Source organism: Scyliorhinus torazame, chromosome 22 (assembly GCF_047496885.1).
Source record: "Scyliorhinus torazame isolate Kashiwa2021f chromosome 22, sScyTor2.1, whole genome shotgun sequence".
NCBI lineage: Eukaryota > Metazoa > Chordata > Chondrichthyes > Carcharhiniformes > Scyliorhinidae > Scyliorhinus > Scyliorhinus torazame.
The window spans coordinates 67,210,879-67,225,029 of record NC_092728.1 but is presented as its reverse complement, the minus strand read 5'-3'; the positions used below and the strand labels follow the sequence as shown (position 1 = coordinate 67,225,029).

The 14,151-nt window shown below is 46.9% G+C and overlaps 1 protein-coding gene across 4 annotated transcripts in view; it reads left to right on the top strand.

Moving 5' to 3' along the window:
- Nucleotides 1-11,993, top strand: part of LOC140399099 (uncharacterized) — a 484,003-nt gene extending 472,010 nt beyond the window's left edge. For all 4 annotated transcript variants that reach the window (XM_072488263.1, XM_072488261.1, XM_072488260.1 and 1 more), the window contains 4 exons: nt 4,996-5,102; nt 7,679-7,759; nt 7,879-8,091; nt 9,628-11,993. In XM_072488263.1, the coding sequence (XP_072344364.1) occupies nt 4,996-5,102; nt 7,679-7,759; nt 7,879-8,091; nt 9,628-9,774 (548 nt within the window). In that variant the 3' untranslated portion in view covers nt 9,775-11,993. The remainder of the gene's footprint in view (nt 1-4,995; nt 5,103-7,678; nt 7,760-7,878; nt 8,092-9,627) is intronic.
- The last annotated feature ends 2,158 nt before the right edge of the window (nt 11,994-14,151 follow it).

Sequence of the window (14,151 nt, the reverse complement as noted above, 5' to 3'; positions counted from 1 at the left end):
GACCTGGCTGGTCGGCCAGCTGGTGCGGTCCTCGGGGGGGGGGGGGCGCGCGGGGGGATCCGGCCCTGGGGGGGAGCCCCCACGGTGGCCTGGCTCGCGGTTGGGGCCCACCGATCTGCGGGCGGGCCTGTGCCGTGGGGGCACACCTTCCTTCCGCGCCGGCCCCTGTCGGGCTCTGCCATGGCCGGCACGGAGAAGACAATCCCCTGCGCATGCGGTAGAATACGCCGGCTGGTCTGCGCAGAACCACACCGGCGGTTCTGCACATGCGCTAACACGCAATGGCCCTTCGGTTATGGTTGACACGGCGCCAACCGCTCCGCCGTCGGCCTAGCCTCTGGAACTGCAGAGGATTCCGCAACCTCCGGTCGGCCCGACGCCAGAGTGGTTCGCGCTGCTTTTTACGCCGCGTCGGGCCATCGCGGGGATTCGGGAGAATCCCGCCCGAATTTTTTTGAATCCTTCTCAGAAAAGTAATTAAATAAACAGCGGTGGGTTTCATTATAGAGTCACATGCTCCAGTGATATTATTTATTTGCCAGCATTGTGTTCGACCTAGCTTTGTTACAATAAGGGTGTAATAGTACATAAACACAGAAAATGTTTGAAAACTTCATGTCTGGCAACATCTGTGGAGAGAGAATCAGAGTTAATGGGGGGAGGGTGAACGGCAATATGGGCGCATAACCTGGGGAGAATTGGAAAATGGGATTCTCGCCGGCGAGGTCTTGTTTTTCGCTTTTCCCCGCCCCTCGCCAGTGACAGAACCAGGAACATCATTTGGATGCAGTTAAATAAATTTCAGTGTATTTGAAAGGCTTCCCCACATATGTTGCCGCCAGTAGGAAACTTCCTCCTCGCCGAGGTTTACAACAGCTGTTGCAAAATGGGAGAAATAGCAGAGGGGAGCCCGCCAAAGGTACAAAGATAAACGTAATGCCCAGGGGAGAGGGTTGTGCCAGGACTGCACCCAGCCAGGATGGCACTACCAGGCAGCACTGCCAGGGTGCTCTGCCGTGTGTTGGGGCAGGCCCTCTGGGGAACCCTATTAGGGCGTTTCCATTATGTGTCGGGTGGGGCTATCCCAGTGCTTCTGTGTGTGTGGGAAAGAGGGAGTCACCTCGGTGTTTGTGGGGTAATTGTGTGTGTGGGGAGGGGTGGTTGCCTCAGTACATATGTGTCGGGGTGGGAGGGAGATGATTGCTTTGGTGATTGTGTGGGGGGGGAGGTGGTTGCTTTGGTGATTGTCTGGGGGGAGGTGGTTGCTTTGGTGATTGTCTGGAGGGAGGGGTGGTTGCTTTGGTGATTGTCTGGGGGGGAGGTGGTTGCTTTGGTGATTGTGTGGGGGGGGAGGTGGTTGCTTTGGTGATGTGTGGGGGGGAGGTGGTTGCTTTGGTGATGTGTGGGGGGGGAGGTGGTCGCTTTGGTGATTGTGTGGGGGGGGAGGTGGTTGATTTGGTGATTGTGTGGGGGGGAGGTGGTTGATTTGGTGATTGTGTGGCGGGGATGTGGTTGCTTTCGTGATGTGTGGGGGGGGGAGGTGGTTGATTTGATGATTGTGTGGCAGGGGAGGTGGTTGATTTGGTGATTGTGTGGCGGGGGAGGTGGTTGCTTTTGTGATGTGTGGGGGGGAGGTGGTTGATTTGGTGATTGTGTGGCAGGGGAGGTGGTTGATTTGGTGATTGTGTGGGGGGGAGGTGGTTGATTTGGTGATTGTGTGGCGGGGAGGTGGTTGATTTGGTGATTGTGTGGGGGGGGAGGTGGTTGATTTGGTGATTGTGTGGGGGGAGGTGATTGATTTGGTGATTGTGTGGCGGGGAGCTGGTTGCTTTGGTGATGTGTGGGGGGAGGTGGTTGATTTGGTGATTGTGTGGCGGGGGAGATGGTTGATTTGGTGATTGTGCGGCGGGGAGGTGGTTGATTTGGTGATTGTGGGGGGGGAGGTGGTTGATTTGGTGATTGTGTGGGGGCGAGGTGGTTGATTTGGTGATTGTGTGGGGAGTGGTCACCCCACTGCTTGTGTGTGGAGGTGTTGGATGTCTCAGTACTTGAGTGGTGGGGGAGGGGGGTGTTAGAGGGGATGGTTGGCCCGGTGCTTAGGGGAGAGGGGGTGGCTGCCCTGGTGATTGTGTGTGTGTGGGGCGGGATGGGGGATGCCTCAGTTCCTTGTGTGTGGAGGGGGTGGGGGTGGGGGTGGTTGCACCGGTGCTTGTGTGGAGCACGGAGGAGGGGGTTGCCCCAGTGCTTGCAGAGCGTGTGGAGATGGAGGCAAGGGTGTACCTGGTGCTTGGGGGGGGGGGGGGGGGGGGGAACTGGTGGGGGGTGGGGAGTTGGACGCCCTAGTGCTTGTGTGTATGGGTAGAGGGGATTTGACCCGCTGTGTGTGTTGAGGGAGGGGGATGGAATTGGGTGGTGGTGGCTCTGGTGGGTGTGTATGGGAGGATGGGTGGGGGGTGGGGGCTGGTGTTTGTATGTGTGTGTAAGGGGGATTACCCCGGTGCTTGTACAAGGATGTGAGGGTTGCCCCGTGTCTGTGGGCAGGTGGGGGAGAGTTCCTTTTTAATGCAGTTTAAGGAACCCTTTAAAAAGGTTGCCTTGATCTCTCTGGCACTGGCTTTGTCCGCTCTATCACTCCCCACCCTACACCGATGATGGCAACCCCACACCAGTTTTCCTGCCCCAGCCAGTACTCGAGTGCAAGATTCCACACAAGATTTTGAGTCTGTTTGACCATTCTTCAGAGCTAGCGAGAGGGAGAAATGTGTTGGATTATACACTGTGTATGGGGGGGGGGGGGGGGGGGGGGGGGGCAGCTGGAGTAGTCAGTGATAGGTGGGAGCTAGGATAAATTGCAGCAAAGGTGTGTAGGTCACGAGACAAATGCAATGTGAAGGGCTACAGAAGGTGCTGATAGCTGCATAAAGGTAAGATATCCGAATGTGTTAATAGGAGGACAAAGGGCAGTGCTTGAAGAAAGCAAAACTTAAGCACATGCAACAGGTGTCACAAGGGTCCAACAGGCCGTCCAACGAGTTGTGTTGGGGCAAAAATGTGCATGTGTATTTTATCTTTGTGTGTTTGTGGTGTTGATGGCTCTCTAAGTGACCTCCTGTACTGAAACAATGCGAGTTCCCCAATGATTGTGCAAAGTATTTTCAGGTAAGCAAATAATGTAAGCGGTAATCTTTTGTGTAAGATTACCAGGTCTAGTGGGCAGCACGGTGGTGCAGTGGTTAGCATTGCTGCCTCACGGCGCCGAGGTCCCAGGTTCGATCCTGGCTCTGGGTCACTGTCTGTGTGGAGTTTGCTCATTCTCCCCCTTTCTGCGTGGGTTTCGCCCCCACAACCCAAAGATGTGCAGGACAGGTGGATTGGCCACGCTAAATTGCCCCTTAATTAGAAAAAATTAATTGGCCACTCTAAATTTTACAAAAAAGATTACCAGGTCTAGCAGAGAATTGAGAGGAAAATTGCAGCAGGGCAGCCAACCACAGGAGAATGTGGATTTAAATTACACAGTTCAACCAGTTTCTGGGTGTTCAGCACATTCGCAGTGAATCACTTGTCTGTCATTTTGGTGGAGGATTTGCTCAATTTAAAACAAACAACGTTCAATACTTGCATGATAAGCCTTTGTGGCATTATTCCGTCCCATAACTGGAACTATCATCTTCCCTCAGTATAATTTCAAAACCTGCATCACAGAATAGGAGCTTATTCCAGTCTATCCACTTACATGATAATTTATATAAATAAAGATTAAACCCTTTTGCCAGTTTAGGACATTCCAAAAGACTTCACAGCCAATGAGAACATAAGAACACAAGAATGAGGAGCAGGAGTAGGCCATCTGGCCCCTCGAGCCTGCTCCTCCATTTAATGAGATCATGGCTGATCTTTTGTGGACTCAGCTCCACTTTCCAGCCCAAACACCATAACCTTTAATCCTTTTATTCTTCAAAAAACTATCTTTATCTTAAAAACATTTAATGAAGGAGCCTCAACTGCTTCACTGGGCAAGGGATTCCATAGATTCACAACCCTTTGGGTGAAGACGTTCCTTCTAAGCTCAGTCCTCAATCTACTTCCCCTTATTTTGAGGCTATTTTGCCCCCTAGTTCTGCTTTCACCCACCAGTGGAAACAACCTGCCCGCATCGATCCTATCTACTCCCTTCATAATTTTATATGTTTCTATAAGATCCCCCCTCATCCTTCTAAATTCCAACAAGTACAGTCCCAGTCTACTCAACCTCTCCTCGTAATCCAACCCGTTCAGCTCTGGAATTAAGCTAGTGAATCTCCTCTGCACACCCTCCAGCGCCAGTATGTTCTTTCTCAGGTAAGGAGACCAAAACTGAACACAATACTCCTGGTGTGGCCTCACTAACACCTTATACAATTGCAGCATAACCTCCCTAGTCTTAAACTCCATCCCTCTAGGAATGAAGGACAAAATTCCATTCACCTTCTTAATTACCTGTTGTAAACCAACATTTTGTGATTCATGCACTAGCACACCCAGGTCTCCTCCAATGAGGAACGTTTGAAGTGCAGTCACTGTTGTAACATAGGAAGGAAGAGCAGGTTGCTGTAGTATCAACGTAAAGATGCAACTGCAAATGTTGGCAATTGTGTCATTGAATAGAAAGTTCCGGAAATTAAGCACAATCTATTTCAGTAAATTTAAATTTTTCTTTGCGAAAGAACAACTGGAAATAACTGCAAAAATTAGGCTAATGCATGGCTAAGTATAGCGGCACAAGATACCTTCAATGTCCACAGGAAAGTCAGGCCAGACTGTAAGGCCGCATTGCTCTCCACTATTATCCATTTTGATGCAAGTATAAAGATTTATACCAACAACAACCACATTTTTTGTACATCAAATGGTAAAGTAAATTTGAAATTATTTAAATCTTAATTGGTGACAATCAATGGCAGACAGCCACATTAAAATTGTGTGATTTGACTTGTTTTCTTTGTTCCTCACTAGGCTTCTATTATATCGACCCCAATCAGGGTTGCCCCTATGATGCACTTCTTGTTTACTGCAACTTTACAGCTGATGGAGCAACTTGTTTGCCAACTGTGGAAAATGAGGTATAAGGGCATAGAAAATGAATGGAAAGATCCCATCATAAATTGTGGCATTATTCCATTCTAGAACTGGAACTATCTTCTGTTGTCAACATGCCTGCCCGTTAGTAATGGCGGCGTTGTTCGATTGTGGAGATCGCAGCTTTGAGCTAGATCTTGTTCACCTAGGTAATCGGTGGAGGAACTTTGAGCTGGGTGCTTTTCCACTGAAAGTGATATCAGGCATGTGTGAAGGTTTTTTCAAATTTGGCCAACAATATCATAATATAATGCAAATATCCAGATGAAATCATACAATGGCCGGATTCTCCATTTGGGAGACTAAGTTCTCCCGCTGGAATAGAATCACTCCTGGTCTGTGCTGGTACTAGGACAGGCGCCCAGCAATGAATCATTCTCCCTTGCCATGCAACGGTATGCGTGGAGGGCGGTTCCCGGGGTCCATTACGAATCCCGCTATCGAGCCATCATTTTGAGCGGGCGGCCCAAATCCGAGTCTAGCAGCTGAACTCCTCCACCCTGACAATGCAGATCCTGCCCCCCTGCCCACTGATGAGTGGGGGCATCCTTCCCACCTTACCACCATGGAAATTGTTGGATCACTCCTCCCACAGCACGCATGCATGAGGGTGACCCAACCCCCCCCCCCTCCCCCCCCCCCACGATCCCCCCCATATCAGAGACCCCCACCCATATCAATAATCCCTGCCTGGAAGCTAAAGAGCAGTCTAACTGCTTTTTCAATTGCCTGTTCCTTAAACCTGATGCCTCAGCCAGAAGTGTAGAAAGCAGCAGCTGTTACTTCATAGAAAGCCAAAACACATCACATGGCTTTAAACTCCCTCAGATCCTTTGATCTGTGAGTCTTCTATTCACTTTCGAAAGAAGTAGCTTTTAGAAGGCTGCAATTGACAGCATAATAGCTACCCGACAGCCAGGTGTCTGGATTATTTATTTTCATCTCCCTTCACGCTTCAATTCATCTCAAGCACTCTACTGTCAACCATATCACAATGTTTCTCAACATCAAGGAGATAAGCGCTTTCACTTCCTCTTTTACTGAGCAGAAAGCACTTAACGGCTTTTAATGTGGTGACAACCTGTCAATCACAGCTAGCTGTCCGCTTCCTCATTCAGTTAGCTCATGACTTAACTTTTCCATCATCTCCACTTCACCACCCCATCCCCCCAACCTTTACCCTTGATTCCCTTTTGTTTCCAATAGATTTTTGATAGAGTAAGAGAAACTATTTCCACTGCCAGGAGGGTCAGCGAGCAGAAAGGACAAATTTGAATGCAGTACAGAAGAAAATGACAAAAGCTGTTTCAATAGTAACTTTCAAAAGGGAATTAGATATATACTTGAAAAAGGGGGAAAACCGCAAGGGAAGAATTTTACCTTTTCACAGAATGTGGCAGCAAGTGAGAAAAGCGACGTTGACAACGGTACCGTGGACGGAAAGCCAAAGGGAATGTAAATGGAGGTAATCAAGGTTAAGCAGGGTGTTGATAGTGGCACATTAAGAGATTAGAATGTGTTAATGGAACAAAGTAAGCAGTGTGGCCAAGGACAACTAGGAATGGGGAACAGATTGTCCAAGTAGGGTGACAAGGGAAAGGGGGGGGGGGGGGGGGAGGGGGGGGGACAATGATGAGAAAAAAACAGATAGATGGAAGAAATGAAGAATGGATAAAATTGGGGTGAAGGTGGAGGAGAGAGTTCACAGTCTGAAATTGTTGAACTCAGTGTTAATTCCAGAAGGCTGTAACATGCCTAATCGGAAGATGAGGTGCTTTCCTCAGGTTTTCGTTGGGCTTCACTGGAACATTGCAGCAGGCCAAGGGCAGACATGTGTACAATAGAGCAGGACGGTGAGTTGAAATGCCAAGTAACAGGAAAGTCTGGGTCCTGCTTGTGGACTGACCAAATATTGTGCAAAGTGGTCACCCTATCTCTCGAACATAGAGCATTGGGAGCAGCAAATGCAACAGACCAGATTGAAGGAGGTGCACATGAAGTGATGCCTTGCTCGAAAAGAGTGTTTAGACCCTTGGATGGTGAGCAGGGAGGAGGTAAAGGGGCGGGGCACATCCTCTGGGAGGTCTGTCTGCCACGTGCATGCCGTGGGAGACCAGTTGTAATTCACACCGGCAATTATCTAACAGGGAGAGATAATCAGGCGCGGAGACCTGGTAATGAGGTTCAAATTTATTAAAATGGTGTCCGCGATGTTGAATGTCGGGATCCCCATTACGTTAGGGGGGGTGGCGGGGTGTGTTAGGACAATCATGACGAGACTTCCTGCCAACGTAAAATGCAATTTAGGCCACTCACGAGATTTTCCTCTCCCGCCATCAAACCTGCCCACAGAGGACGGCAGCAGAAAATCCCATCCCAAGTTGGATTAATTGAGATTAATCTTTGAAAGAGATGGTGCAGTCAAGATGGACCAAACTGCCTTCTTCAAAGCTGTATCACTCTGAATGAAGAAACTTATTGCAGGAAAAGTTTTATTCGTTCAGTTTTTGTTGAAGGGCAATTATTGGAAATTATTGATTATTTTCAAAATATTATTCAGGTACCTACCAAAGGCTGGTTCAAAGATAAATCAAAGAAAAGTGCCCAACAGTGGTTCAGCTCCACAGAGGGAGGATTTGTGGTGAGATAACTCTACAATCTGAGATTTAAAATGTTATTTTTAAAAGAACCACACCGTAACCTGAGGTTCAGTATCAAGCGTCATACTTCCCACACCTTATCCTAATTTTGTATTTACAGTTTGAATATCCTGGAGTGAACATTGTGCAGCTTCGTTTCTTGAAGCTTCACAGCACGTACGCCACCCAAAAAGTAACCTACAAGTGTAAACCGGGTCTCAATTCATTCAAGATGAATATAACTGATCACAGAATGATTCAATTCATGGGTGATAATCAGAAGAAAATATATAATGGACACAAAGGTTTTTCGGTCAATTTTGATGGATGCTCAGTAAGCTTTCAGTAGTTTATTTAATCATGTCGTAGTCTTTTAAATGTCAAGCACGATATTAAAATGCAAGAATATTGTATCCCGAAACAAGATCTTCCAACAATGAGGTTGTGAAAACTCCTAAATAATCTTAGAATCATAGAATTTACAGTGCAGAAGAGGCCATTCGGCCCATCGAGTCTGCACAGGTCCGAGGAAAGAGCACAATGTAAAGGCCACGTCTCCACCTTAACCCTGTAACCCAGTGACCCCACCTAACGTTTTAGACACTAAGGGTAATTTAGCATGGCCAATCCACCGAATCTGCAGTTCTTTTGGACAGTGGGAGGAAACCCGAGAACCCGGAGGAAACCCACACAGACACGGGGATAAAATGCAACCTCCACACAGTCACCCGAGGCCAGAATTGAACCCGGGACCCTGGCGTGTGAAGCAACCGTGCTAACCACTTTGCTACCCTGCCGCCCATAACAATGAATCCGGGTTGAATCTTTCCCTGTTCAACGCCTTAAGAAAATGTTACCAAGGGGAGATACGGATTGCAAGTTATTTGTTTATCCTCTTATAAATAAGATGCTGGAAAGTTGGGAGCAAACTTCAGAAATTTGTACGAAATGAGTCTAACGACACTGTTACAAGCAACTGTCAGATTTCAGTTCTGAATGGTGTAATAATCTTTATTTATGTCACAAGTAGGCTGACATTAACACTGCAGTGAAGTTACTGTGAAAAGTGGGCAGCACAGTGGAGCAGTGGGTTAGCCCTGTTGCCTCACAGCACCGAGATCCAAGGTTCGATCCCGGCTCTGGGTCACTGGCCGTGTGGAATTTGCACATTCTCCCCGTGTTTGCGTGGGTTTCGCCCCCACAACCCAAAGATGTGCAGGCTAGGTAGATTCGTTATGCTAAATTGCCCCTTAATTGGAAAAACTGAATTGGGTACTCTAAATTTATATTTAAAAAAAGTTACTGTGAAAATCCCCTAGTCGCCACACTCTGGCGCCTGTTCGGGTACATAGATGGAGAATTCAGAATGTCCAATTCGCCTAACAAGCACGTCTTTCGGGACTTGCGGGAGGAAACTAGAGCACCCGGAGTAAACCCACACAGACACGGGGAGAACGTGCAGACTCCACACAGACAGTGACCCAAGCCGGGAATCGAACCTGGGACCCTGGAGCTGTGAAGCAACAGTGCTAACCACTGTGCTACTGTGCCGCCCATATTGACATAAAAGTGCAACCAAATATGTTGATAATTGCAAATGCGCATGCACTATTTTGGATATGTATGATAATTTAAATACATTGAAACTTTTCCAGTACACTGTAGTTGTTTTTATTGAGAATATGTTTGTTACCTGAGTAGATGATTGATGGAATTCCCTTTATTTCAATCATTTGTTTTAGATCTTGTGTGATATTGTGTAAGTAATACATGCACCCTGACACTCTAAATGGTGTCTCTATTGTCACAATATCAGTTACAAAGCATCAGCGATGAGCAATATTTTAATATTTTTTTTGTCTTTCTTCAGTTGAACGATTCTGGATCTCATGAAATTGAGTTTGAAGTGACCACTGATGAAGTTGATCTTCTACCTCTGAGAGATTTGGCAGTCTTTAATCATGGTGATGACATTCAGGAGTTTGGTTTTTCTGTTGGCCAAGTGTGTTTTTATTAATCACGCAATCCAGCCTCTGGAAGGCAATGGACGATATAAACACCTGCTTTGCACCAGTCAAATAAACCCAAGAATTGAAGACAGGACAAGCTTTTATTTTCCACACGACTTATTGCAAGACAAGTGCTTTCACAAAAGCTGCATCATTTTCTTTTTCTGCAAGGCATTATTTACAGAGGCTGCCATTAACCTTTAGGCTATGTTTCTACAGAAGGACCAGGTATTGTTTACACAGGTGGTACAACTTCAAAAGGTTTGCTGCCAACTTCTGCAACATTTGCCTGCCGCCTTACACATAATGGATGGTACTGGTCCAGCGTCAAAGCTAGGTTTTGCTGCATTTTCATATTGAAGGCGGTACGGTAGCACAGTGGGTAGCACTGTTGCTTCACAGCTCCAGGGTCCCAGGTTTTATTCCCGGCTTGTGACAATTAAGATTATTATTATTATATTACCTAAAATTAAGTTTTCAAAGCCTTACTAATGAGCACTGATTTCACAGTTTACAAAATGGTTGCAGTTATTACTGGTGTTATTAAGAGACCGCATAGTCTAATTACAAACAATAACATGGCCTGTTAATATTTCACAATATTATGGGCAGCATGATGGTACGTGGTTAGCACTGCTGCCTCACGGCACCGAGGTCCCAGGTTCGATACCGGCTCTGGGTCACTGTCCGTGTGAAGTTTGCACATTCTCCCCGTGTTTGCGTTGATCTCACCCCCACAACCCAAAGATGTGCATGGTAGGTGGATTGGCCACTCTATATTGGAAAAAAAAGAATTGGGTACTCTAAATTTATTTTAAAATAAGAAAAAGAAATATTTCACTATATTGCCAACATCTAGCCCAGCTCTTATCCTTTGAAGCATGATACAAAACCGAGTCCTTACTGCAATAACACACATTCATATCATTTCCAGGGTTTCTTCTGAGGCACATAATCGATGTTTATATCAAGTAGTACAGGCCAGGAATTGATCAGTACTGATCAGCAGCAATATCTCAGTCACTATTGCTGTCTGTGGATTTTGACTTGAAGTCAGTAACTTGGAACAATGTTATCATGAGTCAGCCAGGGTTGGCATAAATTACTGAAATTATTCTTGCAATCCGAAGAAAATGGAAATTCCAGAGCACATTTGGTTCTTTGCATTTGTTAGACACTAATAATAATTCATATATATTTGATCATAGTGCAGAAGGAGGCCATTTGTCCCAGTGAGTCAGCACCGACCCTCCGAAAGAGCACCCGCCCTATCCCCGTAATCTAACCTGCACATCCCTATGCATGGAGGGGCAATTTAGCATGGCCAATCCACCTAACATGCACATCTTTGGGCTGTGGGAAGAAACTGGAGCACCCGGAGGAAATCCACGGGGAGAATGTGCAAACTCCACACAGTCACTCAAGTTCAGAATCGAGCTTGGGTAGCTGGCGCTGTGAGGCAGCAGTGCTAATCACTGTTACCGTGTAATACCACCCAAAAGGCATTATATTGAAATAAACACCTCATTATCACTATAATACACTATACAGCTGAACTAAAGGAGACCTTTACTCAGACAGGTAATCAGCCAGCACATAACAGCTTTGTTTGTTACATATGGCTGAAAATCTGACCGATCCTATTTGCCCGTCTCATGGCTAACTTCGGCATGTTAAATACCGCATAACAATAATCGAACATTTCCTCTGTCATTAGAAAACAAAAGGAAACAACGTCAAGGGCTAGCTGAATGAACCAATGCTCAATCATTTATGTGGGAGAAACAATATTGTCCACAAAACCGATTCTGGTTCTGCATTTCTTGCACATTTGCAACTTTGTCTTAATTCAGAAGGTTTCTATTTTAACCCTTTTTTGACTTTGAGACCTGCAGATTTTATACTTGGGGTCAATTTTTTGTTATGTTAAATACTTATAGATCTCCCTCTGTAATGCTAATTGTGTACAAGGTGCGAAAGGATTATTAGAATTAAAATAAGATGGCATATGTCTAGAATGTTGTATTTATATACCTTACCTGGCAGTGAGGAGGCATTATGTACTTTCCAGCAGTACTTTATCATAGCTCTTATTTTTGTCATTAATTTTGTGTGTTATGCATCCTCAACAGTTATAACATGATCTTAAATGAAAGTGATATGCTGGTCATTTTTGCTGATTAAAATTCCTATTGTTTTGTGAATAAATAAAGGTATTTTAAATTTACAGATATCTTTGTATTTCACTGATGTAAGAGATCAATGTACTTCAGTCATTTCTTTTGCAAAATTTAAATAATTTCTGAAAAATATTCACTTGGTATCAATATGCTTGATAGCCTCCGATGTCAAAGAAGCAATGGTGGACAATGGACTGAACAGGGAACACACATGTATTATTTGCAGCATTTTTATAATTGGGTTTGCTCAGTTTTACTGCAAATAATTATTTTTAGAGAGCAATTCTAGTAAATTCAAACAAATCATCTTTAGTACCTCACAAGCTACAGTTAAGATTTTAAATATTACACAGATGACCAAAGAGACTATTTAGGGTATCTCATTGCATCATTGGGACATAAGAAAGCACTCGACAATTCATGCATTTCTTTTGAACATCAGTCACTTTTGTTATTGTCGTCCATTTGAATTCAGCAAAGTCCTAAAACAGCACATGGATAATCTAACTTTGGGGGTGCTAGCTGCAGCAGGAATATCTGCTGAGCCACTGAGAGAATCCCCTTCTCCACATGGGAGCTGAACAGGTTGATGGATCTTCAGATTAACATTGCAACCAAAAGCCAGCACTTCAACAGTGCAGCAAATTCCTTCAGATGGAACCCAGAAATGTCAGCCTGCACCATTTGACTCAAAGGCACCAATGAGAAGGCAAACTGTTAACCTTTTCGATAGAGGGGCTGATTTTCCACTTCACTCCTATGGGGCGGGATTCTCCCCTACCTGGCGGGGCGGGGGGTCCCGGTGGGATGGAGTGGCGTGAACCACTCCGGCACCTTTAGGGGCCAAGCCCTCACCTTTAGGGGCTAGGCCCGCGCCGGAGTGGTTGCCGTCCCGATGGCTGGTGTGGAAGGCCTTTGGCGCCACGCCAGCCGGAGCCGAAGGGACTCTACCGGCCGGAGGATGTCCGCACATGCGCGGGTGCGTCAGCGGCTGCTGACATCATCCCCGCGCATGAGCACGGAGGGGTCACCTCCACGTCGGCCATCGCGGAGGCTATGGCCGACGCGGAGGGGAAAGAGCGCCCTCACGGCACATGCCCGTCCGCGGATTGGTGGGCCCGGATCGCGGGCCAGGCCACCGTGGGGGCACCCCCCGGAGCCCGCTCGCGCCGCCTGGTCCCGCCGGTAAGGGAGGTGGTTTAATTCACGCCGGCGGGGCCGGCATTACAGCAGCAGGACTTTGGCCCATTGCGGGCCGGAGAATTGCCGGGGGGGGGGGGGCGCCGACCGGCGTGCCGCGATTCCTGCCCCCACTAAATCTCCGGTGCTGGAGAATTTGGCGGCCGGCAGGGGCGGGATTCACGCCGCCCCCGGCGATTCTCGACCCGGCGGAGGGGTCGGAGAATCCCGCCCATGGTTTGGACAAAGCAATGGTTCTGTCGGCATGCATAACTAAACAGTAAGTTTGCTCACAAATGTACCTCGCTCCACTATTTTCTTCCTTTATCTTCCCCTTTCTTCGCAAGGGGAGGGGGAAGAGATCAAGAGTGGCAATGCTGTTTTGTAACAATGGCTAGTACCTTCCGGTCATTTTTCCGACTTAAGTTTTTTTTAATTCGTTCATTGGCGTGGTCATCACAGGCTGTGCAAGCGTTTATTGCCCATCCCGAATTGCCCTTGAGGGGGAAGTTACGGATCAACCACATTGCTGTGGGTCTGGGGTCACATGTCGGCCAGACCAGGTAAGGATGGCAGATTTCCTTCCCTAAAGGACATTAGTGAACCAGGTGGGTTTTTCACGACAATCGACAATGGTTTCATGGTCATCGTTAGACTTTTAATTCCAGATTTTTTAAAATTTGAATTCAAATTTCACCATCTGCAGTGGTGGGATTTGAATCTGGGACCCCAGAGCAGTACTCTGGGTCATTGGATTACTAGTCCAGAGGCGATACCACTGCCTCCCCAAGTTGATTGTCAGCCGCACATGCGCGGCGCGACCAGCCACAAGTGTCTATGTCGGGGCATGCGGATTGGAAGCGTGACATTCCGAAACTTTCGGCCTGCTTTTATTTGAATGCTGATCAAGAAGACAGGTGAAAATTAAATGGACAGCGCTAACTTGGCTAGCTTACCCCGATGTGAGGTAAGTTTTTACAGGGTTTTATGTGCTTTTTTTTCCCGGTCCAGAATATCGAGCAGAGG